Genomic DNA, 22855 nt, shown 5'->3' with positions numbered 1-22855 from the left:
TCCCTAAGAGGGCATGAAATAATGGCATATCAATGCCAGGAAGCTTCTAAATTCTAGCATGATTGAGATCTTTACTCAGTTTGCTGCTGATAATTACACTACACTCAAATACCTATGTAACAGGTGGCTGAAAGTGGAAACCCCAAGGACATAGAAAGGTGGTTATTGATCTGAAGTGACCTCTATCACTCCTATTAATAAGGAGCAACATAGGACTTCTGGCTACCCGTAGTCCTTCCTAAAATATTACTTTTTTGGTGAGAGCTACTTAGAAGCATATAAAGTGACCCAAGAGAATTCGCAGTTTGGCCTTAATTGATGAGACTAGAAGCTGTTTCTTATAAAGATTACACTCATTTTCTTACTCTTCCTTGTGACACGCTGTCATCATTACTTTTCTGTTTCCTTTCTGTAAAGCAGGCGCAGAACCTTGACATGCTGCAGAATGTCATACTTCTTATGTACATGCTAATGAATTGGATATTTTTCCTTTCTTTTCCCAGAATATTCTGGAAATCACTGTTTCTGATGATGACATAATTCATGATGACGACAGTGCAATTGTGCTTTTTGATATAGCTAAAATCCCCCTTGGAGAACGAGTGTTTATGGCATTCCCACTAAATGCAGAGGTAAGAGCTGAGTCAGATGTTTAGTACACCTTGACATCCATTCTCTCCCCTCTGATTAAAGAGGTGTGCTGTCTCTTCTGTCTTTTACCACCAGAATCAGCTTGGTGGTAAAAATTTAACAAATTTTTTTAAAATCTGGAAATTGCACCCCAGTGCTAAAATAAAAAGTGCTAAAAATGCCTTCTCAAATTTCTGTCGGTTTCTTCTGGTGCAGATTATGTCCAAATTCCCAAGCCCCAGAGCAGCTGCAGTTTTAGGGAAGCTTTGCCCTTTTAATAACCTGACAGAAAATGATGGAATTTATCTAATCCTCACAGAGTTTTTAGAAAGAAAAACAATACAAGAACAAGGAAATGGCTTGTTTCCACAATGTTTTACTAAACACCAAGTCTTAGAATACTGTGTTCAGCACATGGAAGCTGGCAGGGAAGAAAGCATAAAAAATAAAAGTTTTACTAGGGAGCCTTGTAAGCACCAAACACCCTTTGTTCTGCTAGTACAACTGAGATCTTCTTTTCCTTGGGGAAGAAGAAGCTGATTCTGTCCTCCAATGCTGACAATAGCAAGCATGAAACAGAAGTTTGTTGCTTATTAAAGCACAAAGGAAACTGTGCTTGCAAAAATGCAGGTCACTTTGCAAACCTCTGCACATGCTAATTGAGACTTTTTTTTTTTTTTCTTTCATTTTCAGAAGAGGGAGGCGCTGGAAGTTGAGTTCTTATTGGAGAGCATGTGAGTAAAACCCCATTATTAAGGGAGCAGCAGCTCGGAGTGGTGCACCAGTGCAGGGAAACCTTCTGTACACCCAGTATCATCTTAATTGTCAGATTCAACCTTTTTCCAAACTTCATGTGTGCACTAGCAAATCATTGTAAGAATGGACAATGCCATGATGTGGAGAATGAGTTCAGAATTTTTAATTCAGTGATTTTCTCTTAGAATGTATATGTGGTTTTATAGTTCAGAGTTAGTTTCCTGAGGCTGCTAAATCACACTGCTCTAAGTCTACAGATTTTCTGAAGAGGATTCCTTGGGTAGGTCATGGCTGAGGAGTACATACCTGTGCTATTAAGGCTGTTATACACACCTTCCCGGTTATTGCAATTGAAGTGTTTCCTCTAGGTAGTTATGTGGCACCTAGTGAAAGGGGAGCATACTTCTATAAACAATAGAAAGGAGCAAATTAGGAAAAAAAAAAAAAAAAAAGAGAGAGAGAGAAATATGTGTCCTGTTCAGGACAGTATCCAGATTATACTGTTTATAAAATACATGTCATTTATTCTTTTTTTCCAGCCGGGGTCCTCCTGAAGCCATCATCACAAATGGGGCAATAGTGGTAAAATATTATTTTCTTTGTTATCTTGTGTTCTTTCCCACATCATTCCTTACCTTAGCTGACAATGATGGCAGTGAGGGGAACATTGCAAATCTTCATTCTTTATGATGCTTTTTCTCTTAGGAGCTTTATCTTTGAGGAGGCCAGCATGAACGTAGAAGATATTTCTGACTGCTATCATTTTCCCTTGTTTTGTCTGCATTCATTGAAAATTACAATGTGTTTAGCATAGCGCCATCTCCCAACATGACAAGGAAGTTAATTCTCACTTTCGCTGGGTCTGGCAGAAGTCTCCAACACAGCTGGCCCCCACATTCAAGCAGTGACCCTTCCTACAATGACCCTTCCAACATCTGCCAGTGCTGGTTGTGAGATGGCTGGATGAGTAATCTAATTTTCTGGTCCCATCATGTCTATTCTAGTGTCGTGAAGTAGCCTGCTTGGAGGTTCACTTGGACAGCAGGATGAAAAAGAAGCATTTTTCAGGTAAGCTTATGAATTATTTAACTGAATATTCGTGATTTTACCCTCTCTAACAATGCCTAGAAATTGCGTCAGCCAAATACTAAGGCTTTAACTGCCCACAGCTAAGGTGATTTGTAAAAGCTTTGCAGTAGGGAATGCCACCTGTTCTGCAGCAGGTGTAGGTTCAGGGTGTAGCCTCATGGGGAGCCTTGTGCCAGATTAGAAACATCATCAGATGCTTGTACAGAAGGTATCCAAACCCTGAGCTGAGATCCTGAAAACCTCTGCTGTAGTACTGCTAAATCCTAAAGAAGCTTAACTTCCTTAGGCACCATAGTCTATAGCCTTAACTTTCCTCAGGATCTCTGACAGTTCGACTTCTGCATACGCACAGAAACACCTCATTTTTTGCAGGGGTTAGCCACTCAGCAGCTGGCTCCCGTCTGACCCTGATCAAGATCCAGAATCTTGAAGTTCCTCTGCCCACATCCCCTGAGGGGCTGGATCTGGTAGGCAACCTCAGAGCACGCGTAACACACACCGGCAGGATTAGCTGAACCCTTCATGTGAATAGGGTCATCTGCTGCAGAGCCGGATCTTACTTTAGGGGACTGAGAACTTCTGTTGCTCATTATTTGGCCTGGGATGAGGATGATTTACAATGCAAAGTACATGGTTGCATTCACTGTGTCATGATGCAACTGCAACAGAAATGCAGCAGTCTAAAACTCAGAGCCATTCGCATCACGCTCCCATCCAGCTCCTTGTTCAGCCCATTATAAAGAACCACCTGTAATGTTTGGGTCTTGGATGGCTTTCAGTAGACAGCTTTCCAAATACAAAGGAAGAGGAGAAGGGGGTTGTTCAAAGCTGCCTTTTGCTTCTTTCTTCCCCCTTCTCTCTTATTTGCAACTAGAAGTAACTTTCTGTGTGTATTTTATCTCGTTGTTTTAGAGAATGAGATAACATTGACAGTGAGAGGATCCTTTGAAGAAACCCAGAGAATTTCAGTGGGCTGTGACTCCTGCTCCTGTCTCCCAGATCCCACTTTCTTCCACTATGCCAAATACAAGCAGCCCTCCCTGGATGTTGCACTCACAAAGAAGAAGCAGCTTCCCATCTGTGTACGTTACCCCAGAACACGGTAGACAACACAGACAGTCCTATGATCTGAGATTGACATGAGAGTAGGCAGCAAGAGAACATTTCTGTCTTAACCAGAAAGCACTCTGTGCTCCTTTGCAGTGTGCATGTGTGTCATGCGGAGCAAGAAGGAGCAGAAGCGTCCCCCTGAGCCTCCCCCTGAAGTCACTCCCCTCTGAGCAGGAAGTCGTCGGCGAGGTAATTGTCCGCTGGCCATGGGGAATGCTTTGCAAGCTTTTAAAAAGTGTTGCTGGTTCCCAAGAAGCAGAAACTGAAGACCACCTTTATTTGTGCAGAGCCAGTTGCTTTCCAGCCTCCCTTGAATTTACTGTGAGGGTGGTGAGGCAGTGGTCCAGGTTGCCCAAAGAAGCTGTGGATGCCCCATCCCTGGAGGGGTTCAAGGCCAGGCTGGATGAGGCTTTGAGCAACCTGGGCTAGTGGGAGTGTCCCTGCCCATGGCAGGGGGTTGGAACTAGATGAGCTTTAAGGTCAAACTTTTCTATGGCTTTATGAAAATGAGAAATCCAGGGGAAAAGAAGGAAGAAGAAAATTGTCTAAGCTGTTGATCATACTCCTTCTTCTCCATGTCCTTAGCCAGGCTGGAGGTCACTGGGTGCCACTGGGACAGAGGGGTGTGGCTGCAGCCTGGCACGCTGCCATGGGAGGCAAACCCATGCCACACTTACGGGGTGCTCAGCCTCCTCGGCTTCCCCTTGTCTCTCACATTGTTGTGTGAGAGGCTTTAGTTTCAAGACCCGTGTTTAACCATGTGCCCTTCCAGGGAGGTGAGCTGTAGCACTGCAGCTCTTTTGCTATTTATTTGTGTAGCTAAGCAGTACGAGCACAAGCTGAGTTTCACAGCAGAGAGAAGATGCAGAGTAAAGATGATAATACCAAAGACTGAATTTGTTGAATTGGTGCACATCTCTGGGTCCTAATGAAACATGGAGAGGAGTTTATCTCCCAGACTCAGTTTACTGAGGTTCAGAGCTTTGTAGATGTTATGATGACCCAAGATACTTGTCTCATTCTGAGTGTGTAAAAAGGACTGTTTTCAACAAAATATCAATATTCATAATTTTACTTTTTTAATTTTCAGCACAGAAAATTTGATTTGCGCTTTAAGGTAAAAAAATGGTAAGATTTCTTGTTTATCTTCCTTCTGTGTTTTTCCTCTTGGTTCTTTGAATTTGGATAGTTGTCAATCAACTTCCAATCCCTTTGTTACTGCCTTCATCCTGAATGCTGGCTCTTCCACATTTCAGAATATAAAATAAAATGGACTCAGTACACAATACAGCAATTTTCAGTGGCCATGAGTTTATGTGATTGGACTATACAGTGAGTTAAGAAAAAGTGTTATAAAGAACACACCAATTTTCTATTGATGTTTTGCTGCAATAAAAATTATGTGCTAAGAGCCACTGCAGACATTCTTTGATACCTCTACAAAGTATTGCCAAATGCAAGTTTTCAATACAAGTAGCATTTGAAAACTAATTGAAAGAAACCTTTTTGTTTCCCAAGGTCAGAGAAAAAAACTGGTCAGGTCAAAGTGCCTGAAGACTCTAGGATATGAACACATTGAAATAAGAAATGTACGTGAATTTATTTTTAATGTCTGCTCAGAGAGATAAATACAAATTAACTCAATCAAGTGATTGCTTATTTCTAAACCAAGGAAACACCTTGTGTATTATGAGATATGGTTAAGGCCTTAGTAAAATTTATAAGATGAATATGTTACATAATGTAGGAAGATCTCTTCCCTTACAAAAAAAAGCAGGTGCGTGTTCTACCGTGCTGTTTTCAGTAAATATCCTATGAGACAGACATACAGTTTGCAGCTGTCATTTAAAGGCTTCTTCCTTACCACACCTAAGGAAGATTTTCAGAGTAGCTTCCAAATGGCAACTGTAGTGCTTATAAATAACCAATGATGACTATATACACCCACACACACCAAAATCTGAACACGTAAGTCCACAACTTGAGTCCACGAGCTGCAGGGATCGCTGGGAGCTTGCGCAACTTTTGAAGGTGTGTTTAAAAGCCACCTTTAAGACGCTGCCCTCTGCAGGCTTTTGGCTTTATGTCTCAAAGGGAACAATTTTGTTACGGTGTTTAACTTCAGGCATCTTCAGCAAGGAATAAAAAAAGATAAACTCTCTCAGTCCAAAGGAAGACATACTGTTGTTCTCCAGGAACAAACTAAAACATTTCATCCCTTCCTGCTGTGCTTTATACAGACCTGATGGTGAAGGCATGTCTATTTATGAAGTAGAAGCAATGAAAATGCTGAATTAGACTATAAATGTGATGTGAGACACCTGATCCTCTATTCTAGCCAGGAAGACCTAGACGTTCGCCTGGGGTTTGGCCTGTGTGCCCAGGAACAGGATTTCATTCGCAAGAGGAAGAAGGTGGCTGCAGCTGCTCTGAAGGACATCCTTCAGCTGGAGGAGGACTTGCAGGACGATGAGGTATCTGAGACACAATTATTCTCTGCTTTCTCCACATTTGAGTGTCAAAATGGTTTAATGAGTTAGGTGGTGTGGGTTGACAGTTGGACTTGATGATCCTTAATGTCTTTTCCAACCTTAATGATTCTGTGATTCTAAAATGTACAGCATTTGTGTTCAATCCCCACTTTCCTGGAAACTGTGCAAAGTTTCATGCACAAGCTATGGCTGACTTCTTTTCTCTGTTCTAGGGAAGAAATAAGTACTCATGGGAAACATCAGTAAAAGCCTGTAGCCCTGCTGTACAGGACTCAGCTTTGTGTTGAGGAGCAGTCTGCACAGCAATGCAGAGAAGGGCCAGGTGCTCTCAGGAACCAAGACAAAGTTTATTTTCAGCCTCACAGTCACCTCAGCCAGATCTAAACCATTGACTTAGCACGTCTTTCCCTCATGGTTTAAACTGAACTTTATTTTGTTGTGACTTTTGTGAGGCACTTAGGCTCCCATTGTGTGAGCACGACACACTGCCAGTCTGCCTTCATCACCTGCTGCAGCTGGAGCGTGCCTGTGCTTGGCAAATGGCAACGATAACAGAGGGTCCAAGGCAGGGAAAAATCAGTTGTCTCTTTTTTAATTATACTCCCACAACTGCATTGTGAAGCCTGAACTCAGATGTAGAGATGACAATTTTCTTCATTTTGCCCGAAACTGAGCTCAGTTCCTCTGCACATCTGGACCTTTCACACACAAGACCTTGTCTTTAAATGCCAGCACTAAGCCATGGGCCATTTTGTTCCCCTCGGATGTAGAAGCACCCACACTTTCCTGCAGAACAGCCTCCCTAGAGTCTCCTGATGATTTGCACAATTTCACCCCAATGCGTGGTATCTATCCTTACTGTTAACGGAGTCAATTCATATTCATGGGTTAATCCTTCTTCTAAGACTACCAGACCCTGGATTTCTGTACCATCACAGAAAGAAGTAATTGCAGCTCACTTGCCTACCTAGTATTTGCTGTACATACCTGGTAGGTGGGTTGAGTATGGTTTCCCTTTCCCTCCACCAACTGTAAAAGGGAATGGTGTTCCCAGCCTCTGGTCTCGGGGGATTTGAACTGGTTTGTGCTCTTAAACCCATCAGTCATTATACACCTAGTATGGCTGTGAAATAGCTATACAGTAGTAGAAACTGGCTCTAGTAAACTTCAGTAACAGAGAGTTTATTACTACTCGCATGGAAACTCTGAGACAGCACCTATATTTTCTGGTCTATTGCATCTGATAAAAATCTGGTTCAGATGACAGGAGGTACCATTCCCTCTAGTTTTTTGCTGGTCTGGTTACTGGTCTTGCAATAGAGCACTGAAAACATGATATTTGAAATTATGGATTTCAAGTCCCAATGCACGGCTGCTTGGCAGAGGAAACATAAAGTATTTCTTACTCCTTCTATGCTCTGTTATTAATTCACTATTTTTTCCTTGCAGACTGGTGGCATGCAGCATTTTTACTACTTCATCAGTCCTATAACTTTCTGTTTTCTAATCAATGATGTCTCCTCCCTTCTCAGACCACGTCACTAAATGCATGTATTTGGGGATTGAACAGGTACCTGTGGTGGCAATCATGACAACGGGTGGTGGCACCAGAGCTCTAACAGCCATGTACGCTCACCTTCTCAGTGTGCAGGAACTGAAAGTCTTGGACTGTGTCTCATACATCACTGGTTTATCTGGCACAACGTGGTAAGACCAAGATAAGCAAAGTCTTCATAGGAATTTTCTGTATGTCATGTCAAGAAGTGATCTGAAGAGTTGTGTCATCTTTAGTATCAAGAAAGGGCTTTCTGCCGCTGTGGCTTTCTCTTGTTTCCTTGAGTGGGTATGTGCTAGCATTTGGAATTAATTCAGTCCTGATGAAACATGTGGATGGTACCACACACATGTGTGCTTGTCATGTAAATCAAGGCATGATAGTTTCCCAAAGCTCTGCTTCAGAACTCACATTTTTCCTTGTGTTTCTTTTTTTTTTTTTTCTTTTGGTAGGACCATGTCAAACTTGTATGAAGATCCTGAGTGGTCCCAAAAGGATCTTAAGGAAACACTCAATGATGCCCGAAAGCATGTGCTCAAAAATAAGTTCTTTACTTGTTTTGCCCCCAATCGTTTGAAATACTATTTGAAAGAGTTGTGCCAGAGGGAACAAGAAGGACATAAAATATGTTTCACAGATCTCTGGGGACTCATCATTGAAACCATGTTACATGAAAAGGTACAACAGCATCACCTTTCTTTTCAAATTTGAGTCTTTAGTGAATATAGCACTGAGGGCAGACAGTAAATCAAAAATGTTTGAGATTGGAAGGGACCTCTGGAGATCATCTTGTCCAACAGTCCTGCTCGATCAGGGTCAGCTGCCCGGGCCATGGGCTTTTGAATAGCTCCACGGGTGAAGATTCCACAACTTCTCCGGGGAACATATGCCAGTGTTTGACTCCCCTTACAGAAAAGGGTTTTTTTCTTTTCCTTATTTGTTTGTTTGTTTTTTGGATAGATGCCTAAAGTGTGTGCCTTGGCAGTATCATTCCTTCTGTTTGTTGCTGTATTACACAGATCTTAACATCACACCTGGTACAGAAAGGGTGGGAATAAAGAGCAGTAACGGGAACCTTACAGTTTGAACAACTTTAAAATGAATTTGCATGTAAATATTTAAATGAAAATCCTGCTATTCTTTCAAAAGAGCTGCACACTGTGACAAGGGAAAGACAAATCACAAACATAAACCCAAAGACAGTGTCTCTGAGCTGTTAATGGGACTATGTCACCCTGTAAACATTTCCACCAAAAGGCAATGTTCAGGCTCTATTTTAGTATTTGTGAATATTTCCTTCCCAATAGGCCATTTATACTTAAGAAAGAGAAAACATTCTCCCTGTAATACAAATAACTCCGCACACATCCAAATGTCTACTGCCTGAGTGCAGTGCTGTGTGAGAGATTCCCTGGGATGGCTCAGCAGGGCGCTGGGAGTGTCCCTGCAATGCCACAGCCCTGTCCCCTGGACTGGCACCACCCAGGGAAGCCCAGAAGCACAGCCATCCCTCTGAGGGATGCTCCAGCGAGGGAGAGCATCTGCAGCTCTCCTTGGAAGACATCTGAACTCAGCACCCTCTCAAGCCTTGGCACAGCTCCCAAACCATCCTGTCCTTTCTGCCCTGATGGACTAAGCAAGATGCTCCTCAGCAGAAGCAGTAAGGGACAAGGCTCGCTGAATATTAACTCTGAGGCTTGGCTCTCACAGGTCTGAGGAAAAGATTATTTTCTGGGCAGTCAGGGCAGGGGTTACTCTTTCAGAGTGAAATATTTCATGGCAAGAGTGCTTTTCAAATATTTCCAGACCTTTTCCTGACATAAATAATGTGAATAACAACATTTTCTTCCTACAATTGAAATCTCAGATTTTTTTCAGCACATGAACTTAACTTAGGACTCTTTGTATGCTGAAGTGCTGGGGCTGGGGAAGGTCAGAGATAGGGACAACAGCACTTCTCTGAACTAAACCGGTGGGAAACATCCTAGTTGGAGCCCGGTATGCACTGTGTTTTCAGAGCCCAGGCTTAGACAAAGTGAGAAGCTCTTTGTGTCATCTAACTGTCCTTCTTCAAAACAGGAGGACTCCCATAAGCTCACAGATCAGCAGCGGGCACTAAATCAGGGTCAGAATCCCCTGCCCATCTACCTCTCTCTCAATGTGAAGGATAAAGTCAGCGACCAGGATTTTAGAGGTAATAACACTCCAGAGTTGCATTTAATGTTTAATCCCAATATGGATCAATTTAGGACTAGGTAAAGAAATCAGTTAAATGCAGAAATCTTCTAAAGAGCCAATCCACCTAAGAGTAGAATCTTCAAAGACAAATTTTTGAATGTCTTAGTATACTCAGATGTTTTCAGGATCAAAAGCAGGATGGTGGAGGACATTATCATGAATTTTCCTGCCAAACTACCTCAGAAATCTAAAGTTTGTAGAGAAATCAAGATGTAAGAGGACAATTTACTCCTTGCGGTCAAGACTCGGAAATGTACCGTGAATAGATGTTTGTTTGTAAAGTATTAGTTAGAAAGGTGTCTGCCTTCACCTGGTCAATGTAAAATGTTTTATTCAATTGATTTGTGCCTCTGCTGCTGTAATCAATCTGTCTTGTGCCTTTTCCTTCAGAATGGGTGGAATTCACCCCTTACGAGGTAGGATTCCCAAAATACGGCGCCTTCATTCATGCAGAAGATTTTGGTAGTGAGTTCTTCATGGGTCACCTGATGAAGAAAATCCCGGAATCCAGAATTTGCTTTTTGGAAGGTGATTTGTTGCTCTGGGGAAATGTAATGTAATATAATATAATCCACTCCTGTTCAAACCCCTCTTCTGAAAGGAAGCAGTTATTATGGTTTTTATCTGCCAGGAACAGTATATAGAAAAATATTAGAACAGGTAACAGGTCACTATTTGCAGTATTTTTTATTTTCTCTGTAATTTTATTCAGCTGAATATTTAGTTTCATATGTGGTTGTGCTTACTGACATGAGACCTTCCCAATACTTACAGGTCTTGTCAGCAATAAAAGTTGTGTAACATTGCCACCAAGTTAAATCATCAGTGTCTTCTGCAGCCTGAGTCTCTAAGACACAGCCTTTTAACTAAAATGTTCCTGCCACAGCTAATCCTGATTAATCCTCCAGAACAACACTTCCATTTCAGAGTGCAAATAGGTCATAATATTTACCTTTTCCCCCTCTTGCATAAGAACAGCAAAAGCGGCAAGGAAATCTTTTCTTCCCTTTACGAAAGCAATCTCTTGCCTCATTGTTCTTCCTACTTCCACCAATTGCATAAAGGAAGTTTCAGGGTTTTTTTGAGAAGTTCAGACTTTTTTTCCTCTGTGGAGGTTTCACTACAGCCAGCAGTGAGGTGTAAGGAAGCAGTCTGCCCCCATCCCTGGCTGCAATGTCAAACAAGGTACCCAGGTCTCCTGCTCTGTGGTCAGAGATGCCAGCGGGTCACCAGCCCCTTCCCACACCTCCCACCTTGGCACTTTCTTCTTCTCTTTTCTAGAGCAATCCTGGAACAGTTCTGCCCCTGTTCCCTGACAATGACCCGGAGTCCCCTCACTCAGGCAGTGTTACTTATTTTAGTGACACAGTTATTTGAAAAGTTTTCAGCAATTTCCTTTGCACCTCAGTCCCCAAACTGACCACATAGGTCCTGCAGCTCTTTCCAGCACGGCCAAGGCCGTCCCGCTGGCTGCAGGCTGGGGTTGCTGGGTCGGGCGATGGCCAGGCTGCTTGGGTGCAGCCTCTTCTGTCCATCCCTCAGTTCCTCCCCAGAGCGCCAAGTTCAGTTCTGCAGTTTGGAGGGTCCAGGAAGGCCCTGTTGCACATCTAACCCGACCAGGTAACAGTGTTTTCTCAGCCTGAAAGCCTGCAGGTAGGTGGCACTCTGGACTGCCATCAAGTTTGCTGCATCTGGTAGTAGAAGGAAGAACTTGAAAATGTTGCATACGCCCTAAACCCTCAAAAATCAGAAGAAAAATCAAAAGACTCCTGCATTTACACTTTCTATTTCAAAAACTTTTAAGTCAGCTTCCTTATTCTAAGGGATATTAGTGCATGAATCTTGCATGTTTCGTGGTTGACAGTCCTGCGTGATAACTGCACACCTGGATCAGGATTACGCTCCAAATAAAACCTCTAGAATTACAAATGCTGGGAACTCGGGGAATAAGAAATTAAATGTTCAGGGCAGGTATTAAGATGTACTTGACAAAACGTTATTTGCGACGTAAGAAAAATGAATATGATAGCAAGTGTACTGAAAATGCTACCAGCCTGCTTCAAATACGCCAATAAATTAGATTCTTTGTATACATTATGGATTCATATACCAATTTGTATAAAGACATTCCCTTTTATTTGCACACTAAGATAATGTAATGAATAACATTTGCTGGGGAATGCAGAATGTACTGAAGGTCACTGTGAATGAAAATGCTCCCAGGTCTTTACTGATACATTTTCTGTCAAATATATCCTACGCCACAGGGATCTGGAGCAGTGTATTTTCCTTGAATCTTATGGATGCTTGGTATCTATCCGTTCACTCAGAAGACTTCTGGCACAAATGGACCCGAGACAAAATTACTCACATAGGTGGGTTATTCTTATGCTATTATGTTTTTTTTTTTTTTTTTTTTTTACACTCCGTGCTGCTATTCTCTCACTTGATTTTTCACAGTCTTTTGGAATTCCCTCTTCAGGGATTCCCATAATCCACACAGAAATTGATGCTAAGTATTGCAGAATGGCAATCATTTCAGTTGTGTGAGAAAATAATCCATGGAATCTCTCACAGGGGGAAAAAATGAGAGAATGGTGCTCATACGCACCATTTTCAAAGCACAAGGGTAACACTGGAGAAAAATATCTCTGTAGGGCAGAAGAGCCTGGAGACCTCCTCTAGCGATCCACAGTCTTCTCTTGGAAGTTGGAGTATGGCATGAGGCTTCACAGAAACAAGAGCAACCACCATCTTTGCCTCTCTGGAGTCTACAAAGCATGAATACAAATTTTAGTACTTTTGGAAGTCATTCCAAACTTGTCCTAAGGATGAGATATGCAAAACAGTACTAAAGTAAGAAAGATCTGCAGGGTGGGATTTCAAGGAGAAACACACAAGACAGAAAAAAGATGAGAAGGAGGAGAAATGTAGCAAAAGGATGATTGATTTTATCTTCTTGCAGTTGTAGGGTGCAGTTACTGTTTGTTAAAACAAAAAACTTCCATTTGCTAGTAAGCAACCCTAATTGTGTTTGCCTTTTTTATTTGTGTGGCTGGTACATAATCTGTAGCGTGAAGTAGCAGAGGAAGACAGGGAGTATTGTAGTGGGTAAAATCATAGAAAAGCAAAGGAAGACACAGTAGGTGAGATGAACTCATTTACACTAGAAACAAGGTCTTTACTACTGCAGACTGAGAAGAAGAAATGGATTTTTCAAAGCTTAGCTGAAAAACTGTGAGATTTGTGAAGATCCTGGAAATAAGTTTTTTAAAAGTTCAGGTTTTGCTAAACTTGTTAAAACAAATGATGATTGCACAGACTGGCCTTGACAATGAAACCACATATGAGAACTGTTATTCTTTCTTCTGCAGATGATGAAACCCTGTTCCCTACAAGACCAAACGAGCTGGATACTCGAGTGGTTTGTCCCACCGACAGCTTTTCAGATATTTTCCGAGATGTTACCATGTTACGTCCAGCAGCTTCAGAAATCCATAACTTCCTGAAGGGCCTCCACATGAACAACAACTACCTAGACAGCGAGTTTTCCAAATGGAAAGGTACGGTAATAACACCCTGCTTTTAGTTAGATTTTAAACCGTCTTTGTGAAAAAGAAACAATGCTTAAGAGATGACCAAGCCGACCGCCTATTTGTTCTGTTCACATCCTCTGATAATATTTGAAACTGTTTGTCACTGAAAGATGAAATTAGGTAGCAGGAGAGGCTTCAAAAGTAAGTTCTTAAGAATTTGATAAAGTCTGGCGACTGATAGATGAGAAAGATCCTGATTAGTCGACCAGCGTGTTTCTGCTGATGTGCCAGCCAGCCAGCCTGCACACCTGTGCCATGGTGCCACCATACAGTCTCTTCCCCAGCCAATACTCAAGTGATGCAAGAGGGAGCCCTATTTCACGTTACCTTTTTACTTGTAAGTAAGATATAACCTTGTTACCCAGTTTGGGAATTTGTGTTCAGTCTGGTACCAGATCTTCCATGTACCTAGTAGCTGTGTGCCTGCTCTTGTCACATGCAAGGCACAAAACTAGTCTTTAGCATGCTGAGACATTTTTTCCATATTAAAAGAAAAAAAAAAACACAAAAGCCCCAAACAAACAAAAAAAACCAACCAAAAACAAAGCCCCCAAAAACCAAAGAAACTCGACCTGATCAGTGTCACACACAAAACCAGGGGATGGAACTAACTCTGTTCTCCTGAGCCCCAAGTTAATCCCTCTTAATTAGAGGCAAGCCAAAGAAATTGGAGAGTAAATAGTGAAAAGAGGAAGCCAGGAATTGAGAAATTACTGAACTGCAGCTATCAGCTATGTAGGTAGGTCTAAGACCCAAGAAAAGCTGGATTCTCATTCTGTTAACAATTGACTTTCCTCAGCACCTCCCTTGCATTGAGCACTTCCTCCGAAAAAAAAAAAAATGCTTCTTTTCCAGACTGTGAGCTTGACTCCCAGCCCAACCACCTGACAGCAGCAACAGACCGCCTCATCCTGATCGATACTGCGTTTGCCTTTGCTAGCAGCTACCCACCCCTTATGAGACCAGAAAGGAAAGTGGATGTCATTCTGCATTTCAACTACAGTTCAGGTTCCCAGACAGGGGTGAGCCTTGTACATTCTTCTTTATTGATCTCTCTGCTTCACCTCTGAGTTCCCAGAAGGGCTGATCCTCTACTCATAGAAATGGTTCTTTCCCCCAATATCCGGGAAGTGTAAATAAGCTAACAGCTTACCAGGGTCACATTATCTTTATTGAAAGGTACAAGTGTTATCAGGAAGCAAGCATTTAGTAAACGGAATCTGCCCATTTTTATGTGTAAATGTGTTGTAGCTGATTTGAAGGCAGTCAGATGTAGAATGAATGAAGCTAAATGCATTTTAAAATTGTCTAAGACTTCTCAATGCAATATTCGTATGCATGAGAAAATGTACATTCAGGACAATAAACCGTAACAATAGAAGAGTTTGATGAGGAAGACCAGATATGCAAGTATATGCAAGAAGAGTTTGTATTTAGGAACTTTAAATTCCTTAGGAATAAAAAGTTGTCTAAAGGCAGCATTTTTAATATCCAAATGTGGGGTGTAGATTTTCAAAGACAGGCATGTAAACCCAGATCCATCCCACTTAACTCTGGCCTTCCAGGGCTTGGCTCCATACAGAGTCTACACCTAAGCTGGGTATGCACTATAACCTGTCAGAACTTGGCACTTACCCCACAAACATTCCCAATGAAATTGGGTTTTGGGCAAATTCAAAAGGCTTCCTGTATGTTCTGATGTTTTCTTTTTTGTTTTATTTTCCTATTGTGGCAACCAGCCCCTGAAAGAAGCCTCTAGATACTTTGCAAAACAGATTTTTTTTTACAAAGGTGCCAGATGATCAGGAAACCCCACATCTGAAGGAATGCTACATTGTTGGTGACAAGGAGACCCCAGAAACACCTATTGTGATATTTTTCCCTCTCGTAAATGACACCTTCAGAGACTACAAAGCACCTGGTGAGTTTACAGTTACCCATCACATTAACAGAAGCAGTGGCTGCCTTCTTTCTCGTTTTTAACATGTAATATCTGTTCTTCAGATCATGCTGTAAACACAGACTCAAGACTGTCTTTGCTTAGATGTGAACCATATCAAGAAGCTTAAAATATGTATTTTTTTCCCAGACAGTAGAGCAGCAGAAGGGATCAGTCTGGCACATATGCACCTCTTTTCAGTCTTGCCCATATGCCCCTCTTTAGATTTTTTTTTTTTTTTTTTTTTTTTTTTTTGGCTATTCATATGTAGATTGTTGAGTTTACTGATGAAAAGCATACTCTGTTTATCTGCAGTGGCAGAAATTAGCAGGGTTATTTCCTCTCATACTTGTCATCCTTTCCTGTTAGAGAATGCCCTGGGGAATCCAAGGATTTCACAGTTTAAAATAATTTCCAGGCTTACACTTGGGCAGATAACCTTGAAAATAAAAGTGTGAACTAGCAAAGTGATGAAAATGTAACACTGAGCCATGTCGACAGGTTCTGTTCACTTCAGTGAGTCCTACTTTGAAATTTAAAAATAGTTTCAATAGCAACATTGCCAGACACTTCAAAACAGATGAATTCTAAGTCCTGGTACCATATCCCACAGCACCATACTACCTCTGTTGGTGACAAAAGTCTCAGTTACTCCTTCTCCAGATGATAAAATTCCTAACTCATGCTGTGAGAACACTTACTTTTCAATCACTTCAAAGCTTTACAGTATACTGAAAACCCAAAGTTCTACTAGGCTTGTATATACAGTACATTAAATGTAACAGCAAAGCAAATGCAGAAACTATTGTCCCAATTGTATTAATTATTCTCCTTTTTATTTGAAGCAAGTCATAAAAAAATCATACAGTACTTTTGCTCTGTAGATATTCCAGACTGAGTTCATTGCACATTTGAGGTGTACAGCTGGGGTTTTGAACAGGGTTCAAATAGTCTGAAGTTATTTACACATGTACACATACCTTTCTACTCCAACACCGATCCGAAAACTAAAAGACTGGTTTCTGCAGTTGCCCTTTGTAGAAACAATTAGAGAATTAGAGTTTGCCTATCTGTTCTCCCTCAACAATTTCCAGAACCCAGGGATGCTGTGCCTAACTCAGCTATCTAACATCAGGTGTACATCAGATGATGTGCAGATGCTATATGTCAACATAAATTATCAGGGAATCTAAGAAGGGGTGTTACTAGGTATGTAGGTGTATGATATCTGCATATGACATACCCTTGAGGCAAGCCTGTGCTGCCCAACCAGCTCAGCTGGTAGCTGCAAGCTGAGACTAAACAGAGAGAGAAGGGGTCCTTGTTGGGCCCCCACAGGTGAAGGGTCAGATGAGCTGACACGGAAAGGCTTGGCCCATGCAGTTTTTTGGGAAGGCTGCCACCTCACAGCTGAGCGCTGACTTCCATAGCAGCAGGATGGATGCTGGAGAAAGTCCTGGGAGGCTGGGAATGGATGTCTGCCCTTTGTTAGTGACAGGCAGAGGTCAGCTTAACTGATTGTGCTTCAGTGCCATGCTCCAGCCCAGGTCTAAACTGTACAGCATGTGAAGTATTAGTGTAGTCACATGAATGGGGAGTTTTTCTATAGCCAGCTCATCCGTCAACTTGTTCAGCAAAGAGAATTCAGAGCCTGGGCAGTAAATGAGTAAAACTGACATATTCAGACTGGGTTATTCGTGCATTGGTTAGACTATTCCATGATCGAGTAGAAAGGCAATTCCCTGCCTGAGGCTCAAACTGCTTGATTTTAGTGGTACAAGTTCCTTGTAAGTCACTCTGCAAAGCCAGGAGGAGCACATCTATCAGACTTGGAGAGATGCTTTGAGCAAAATCAGAATCCTTTGATCAGCGTTGTTAGATCAATGCTGTTAGAAAAGATTCCCCAAATGCACGCGGTCCTGTCAGTAAGAGAGATGCTGTCTTTCCCCAGTGCCTGCTCCCCTGCTTTGGTACAGGTGGTGCAGGGATCTGTGACTGTGCAGGGTAATTGTTCGCTACGGTAACATCCTCTTGCCAATGTGATGGTCTCACTGGAGGCTGATAGAAAAATTCTCTTGTCTCTGATGCTCTCTCATCTGTGACAAGGACAGATCAAGCATTGTATTTCCTGCCTGTGTTAGCCTGTGTTATCTGTCCCTGACAGTATTATCTACCATTTCTGGGTTGTTACTGCTCTCTTTCACACACGGCAGCTGTTAGAAAACCGAGAGGTCCGTGAGGATGATGGGGAAGGAAGAAACCTGTGTAAGCCCTCACGTCAGGTGTGCAGGCTAGAACGCAGCAGTGGATCTCCACATCTTCAGGTCTCTGTCCCAGGGGTGGGATCCTCAGCTGCCCTATGGCAGTCAAAGGTATATATTGGAGTCCAGGAATCTGCAGAATCTAACCAAATTAATTGACCTCTTCCTTTCCGAGAACCTGTTTATCCTACACACTAACAGGCAGATATAAGTTCAGCCTGCCCATATGCTGTGGCTCATCAGTGCAGAGTCAAGCAAAACCTAACACGGTCAAGCGGGCTTCTCCAAGCACAGACAGAGAGTGCTCCTTTCTGCTGAGTGCAGGAAGGGCTGGTCTGCCGACTGTGCCCTGAGTATATCATGTAAAACACACCTTCAGCTCAGCGGGTGCATGTTACATCTGTGGTGTTGGTGTACAGACGTATTTCCACCAACTCAGTAGGTGTTAGCGTGTCTGAGAGAGCAGCTAAATCAGAACCACTCCTGGTGTCACTGTCCAGAGCAGATGGCCGGGTCCAAGCTGAGATCAGCTACTATTTTGAATCACAGATGATTTACAAAGGTCCTAGAAAAACAAGTTAGGAGATATGTAGGATATGTATCTTCTGCATCTATGAATTTGTTGAGATTTGTGATTCCCAGGGTAAGCCTTGGGTATTTTTTTTGCCCTGTACCAATAACCTACGGTGGAGGTCCCTGTGAATATTTGCTCTGTGATAGCCTGCAAATAAAGTTCTGCATTAGCTTTGGATCTGGATTCTACTGTTGAATTAATTAAAACAAATAACTTAATTGAATTTGGCTTCAGATCATAAGATATGATGAATCGAATATTTCCAGAGATGACACTTGTGGGACTACTTGCCTAATTATTTTGCCTGGTTCTGTGATATATGTGTTGATTATCCTGGGATGATGAAATGGGCATGAAAAGTTCTTTCAGCGTCCCTGCCAAATCTTAGTGATTCAGGGAATATCAGGTTCACTCTCAGTGTTGAGGTTACATAAAGCCTGTAGTTTTTTATAGTAGTAGGTAGCTCAAGGAAATTACTGTAAATACTTTTGCCATCTGCTTCTGGGATATGTCCAGATAATGAGTGTATGAAGTGTCTCAGTTTAGATAACAGAATCTAGTTGTTTAGGTCTGTTTTCTGTAATTTTTGATAATTCTTCCCAGTGGGAACCAAGACTTGATGTAGCAGACTGTGCTAGAGCAAATGCTAGGTTGTGCTGGGTGAAAGAATACCCGTCAGGTGGCTGAGAAGGCAGGTGTGCTTTTGGAAAGCTTGAATCACTGAAATACGTGGATTTTCAGCAGCTTATTTCTGGAGGAACAAAAGGATAGTATTGAGGGAAATAACACAATGTAGAGTTGAGGCTGGAAGGCACAGAAAGTGGCAGTGGCTTCAGACCCATCACCTGGAAAGAAACCATGCTGTCATTTGGTCCTTGCTGCTACTGCTTGCTTTGGGAGAAGGGGAGGAAAGAGCTCCTGTACTTGTTTTGGCATTTCCAGGAGTACCCAGGACAATTCCTACTGACCTCACCACCACCAGCTTCTCCACCCCCCACTGCCAACCAAACATCCCAGCAACAAAACACCCGTGGAGGGAAAATTTGGGGTTGTGATCCACTGTGTGTGCATGCCTGAGAAACACCCAGACCCTAACGGCTTTTTGGTAATTAACCGAGTCATGGTTTGTCCCTTAGGTGTGAAACGCAGTCCCTCAGAGATGGCAGAGGGTGACGTTGATGTTGCCAACGCTTGTGGTCCATATTACATAAACAATCTGAGTTATTCCGAGGAAAATTTTGACAAACTGGTGAACCTAAGTTACTACAACATCCAGAACAATAAGGATTTGATTCTTCAGGCCTTGCGTACTGCCGTGGAGCGGAAAAAGAAGCACAAGAAAGAGCAACCACTGCAAAAACCGCCCAGTGGGGATGGTAAGTGTGTGCCTGACAGAGAGGGAACCCAGCATGTGGCGGACTGCCACGTGGGAGTATGAAATAAAATATCTACGAAACCTGTTAATGAAGAAAAAAAAAGGGAATTTGATTAAGAAGTGAAGAAAAGCCAAAGAATGTTAAGAATAGCACTTTGTTCGTCATCAAAAGTGCTAAAGCCTGTCTGTCAGTGAAGGGAATAAACACAAAAACCAGAGCTCTTCCTTAATGAATGAATGTGCTTCTCTGGCTGACAGCCTCAGGAGCGCGGCTACGCTCCGCTCGCACTTGCAGAAGCGACCTTTCAGGCCAAGGCCGAGATGCGTGGACAAGGAAGCATGAGGAAGTTTACACTGACTGTGTTTGTGCTCTACCTGTGCTATAAAAAGAGAGGATTGTCCATCCAGAAATGCAGCAGAGAACAAAATCCATTGTCTCTAAAACAAAGCCAAGAAGGCCATTTGTGAACTAAGGAGTCTTCATGTGAATGTAAATAGATATTAAACTTTGTATAAGAAAACAGTTTTTTGGAGTCAGAGTTACAGCAAATAAACATTTTCCACAGCAAATACATGTTAAAGCCATTTCTTTTAGGAGCTTCTTCCTCTCCTAGCAAGAAAATTAAAGGCAACATGCAGCTTTATTTCATAGCTGCTGAAAAATAATTGAAGAAGAAATCATGCCTGCTCCAGACCTAGGCTGAACTGCCTTGGGATCCTGGGACCCCTGCAGTTTAGTATGACATGTAAGACCCGTCTCTATAAGAACCGACTCATGCTAATTTATTTTATTAAGATGGATTTAAATGTTATTAGTATATACCAAAGGTTCAAAGCTTTGAAGTTTTTGAGAATATTACATCTGAAAAGACACGAGAAACACAGACAAAGCAGATCTAAAGTTGTATACCTAGTATCACTCACCCAAATGCAACTTTTTAACTTGCTGTAGAGTATTGCAACTGAAGGTAACAGAACATTAACTTTCTGATGCTTTGGTCATCACGTTAACATGGCTCCTTTCAAACAAGTGGTCTGGTTTACTGACAGATGGAATCCCAGGTCTCTATTTATTCTTTTTCTAAATTAACTTCTATTCAACACTATTGATTTACTTATTAGATGTCTTATATCTACAAGCCCATGTTTCCTACAGGTTTCCCTCCTCCTCAGTTCTGCTGGAGTATCTTTTGTCAAGAGATCCTGTTATTGTGGGCCAGAAACGGAAGCTGTACAAATCCCTTTGCCCTCAAGGTTGAGGGTCTCCTCCTAGGTGGTACACAGAAACCACTTAAGCAAGGGAACGTTTACCTGTGGTGCCTGCTGCAGGAGCCCCTACAGCTCCTGTATGGGCTCACCTCCCATGGAAACCAGAGAGCAAAGACAGCAGTCGTGATGCTGCATCTCATCACAATGTGGGGCAGGATGTAGCCAGAGGGCATGGCCAGAGCTGGGAATTTGGAAGAACTCCCAGGCTCCTGTATACAGTTAGAGCTTTATTGTCTGAAGGGCAAAAATGATCCCACTGGCAGCAGGAAGCCTCTAGGCAGGAAGTCTGAAGACAAGCAGAACGAGGTGTGTGAGTGCAAACACTTCCCTGCCCTTCCTGCAGCTTTCCAGCAGCCACGAAGGGGTCACGGAGAACAATAAACGCTTTACCCTATTTCAAACAGCTTACGTGAAACAATCACCCAGTATCTCCTAGTTCTCTATATGCAACAAGAACAGAGAGGAAAATGTCAGGGCTGATCAAAGAGGTGGAACAGCTTCCATGCAAGGGGCGCATAGATAAGGAATCTGCAGCCTAGGAAAAGGACAACAGGAGCAAAAGACAGAGAAGAGAGATCTCTGTGAAATCTGGAGTGCCCTGTGGGAGCTGAACAGGGACAGACTGTGTGCCTCTCTTCTAAGGAGGGGATCAGACAAAACTGATCTCTCTTTCTGTGATATTCTCCTGTAACTAACTCCTGGATGCACCAAACACAAGTGGGAAGGCAGTCTCAGTCCAGACTGCAGTACTTACATTTTCCACAGCTCAGATATTTTTGCAGATAATAAATGATCAGGACCAGTCAGAACTCCTAAAGATGTGGTGGCATCAGACTGTTTAAAAGAAACTACTGAAGTAACATGGAGAAGATGTAAGTAACTGCAAGGATAACTTAACTACCTACAGATTAACCTATGGGGAAAAGTCATGAAAATGAAAGGAATGCAAACCCAAACTCTAAAAAGGGGATTTAAAAAAAAAAAAAATTAGGAAGCCAGTCAGCAAGACCCTACATGAAATGGTATAAAATCTTTAGACTCAGCATGAAAATTGCAACAAAAGAGTTGCAACACACATGCACAGCCCTAAATAAAATGTGAAGCAAGGAACCAAGAAAAGACAGAGTGGTTAAATGCACAGAACTGAGCATTCTTAAAGCCTAACATCTGCTGTTTGAGGAACAGCGTGAGAAGGAGGGAGATGGAAAGGGCACATCTAAACCTGCTGATGTACTAGAAAAGAGCTGGAGCACAGAGAGAAAAGGTAATATAATAATTTCAAGATGGAAATTAGGAGGAAGAAAGGTACATAGCTAAAAATGTGAATCAGTAGGTGTACTGGACCCACAAAAAGGGATTTAGATGATAAGGAGGTTGCAAAGGAGCCAAGGACATAAGTGTGCAACACAAAGGATATACTGCTAGTGTAATATTTGCACACAGATTCAGCAAAAAATCCCTCCCCCTTTTTAACCGAGAGCCAAAGCCTTTTGTCTTCTAAGTAGCAAGCGAGCACAGACTTTTACGCTGGAGAAAAAAAGTATTTGTTTTACTGATTTCTTCAATGTTTTAGTGAATATAATATCGTATTCCATTGAAATCTCTTGTAAAATCAATGGAAAAGGCGATCCTCCCACGCGGATTAACACTGTATCAAGACCCAAGATTAAAATTAATGATTGTATCTGCTATCCCAGTCCCACAGCAACATTTTGAAGTTATAATTTTCACGGTGTTTAAAGAATTTTCACTGTGTTTAAAATAGTTGCCTAACGTCGCAGCTACCCCCCACGGCTCTCAGTCACACACTTCTTTGGCATCCCAAGGCAGCACCCATCATCAGGAAAACACGAAAAGCATTTGGGCCATTCTATGTTCAGATCCGAGCTGTCAAAAGCGTTTCCGGGGCTGAAATTCCAGCCTGGAGGAGCACCAGCTACCATTAACCTCCAGAGCCGCATCTGTGCAAAA

At 42.2% G+C, this 22855-nt stretch overlaps 1 protein-coding gene across 1 annotated transcript in view; it reads left to right on the top strand.

The window, feature by feature from the left end:
- The window catches only part of LOC104462096 (cytosolic phospholipase A2 epsilon-like), a gene marked incomplete at its 5' end in the record, with an annotated part of 20147 nt that extends 469 nt beyond the window's left edge, over positions 1-19678 (top strand). Inside the window, 18 exon segments of the mRNA XM_010073906.1 lie at positions 504-632; positions 1324-1364; positions 1926-1968; positions 2391-2454; positions 3388-3557; positions 3679-3774; positions 4676-4713; positions 5924-6059; positions 7648-7784; positions 8085-8310; positions 9712-9826; positions 10261-10398; positions 12138-12245; positions 13245-13433; positions 14322-14488; positions 15206-15240; positions 15242-15387; positions 19377-19678. Of these exon segments, the coding sequence (XP_010072208.1) occupies positions 504-632; positions 1324-1364; positions 1926-1968; positions 2391-2454; positions 3388-3557; positions 3679-3774; positions 4676-4713; positions 5924-6059; positions 7648-7784; positions 8085-8310; positions 9712-9826; positions 10261-10398; positions 12138-12245; positions 13245-13433; positions 14322-14488; positions 15206-15240; positions 15242-15387; positions 19377-19678 (2280 nt within the window).
- Positions 19679-22855: the final 3177 nt, after the last annotated feature.

This window comes from Pterocles gutturalis, unplaced genomic scaffold, assembly GCF_000699245.1.
Source record: "Pterocles gutturalis isolate BGI_N339 unplaced genomic scaffold, ASM69924v1 scaffold47082, whole genome shotgun sequence".
NCBI classification, from domain to species: Eukaryota; Metazoa; Chordata; class Aves; order Pterocliformes; family Pteroclidae; genus Pterocles; species Pterocles gutturalis.
Note: the sequence above shows the minus strand (reverse complement) of the source record. Positions and strands in the feature narration are given on the sequence as shown.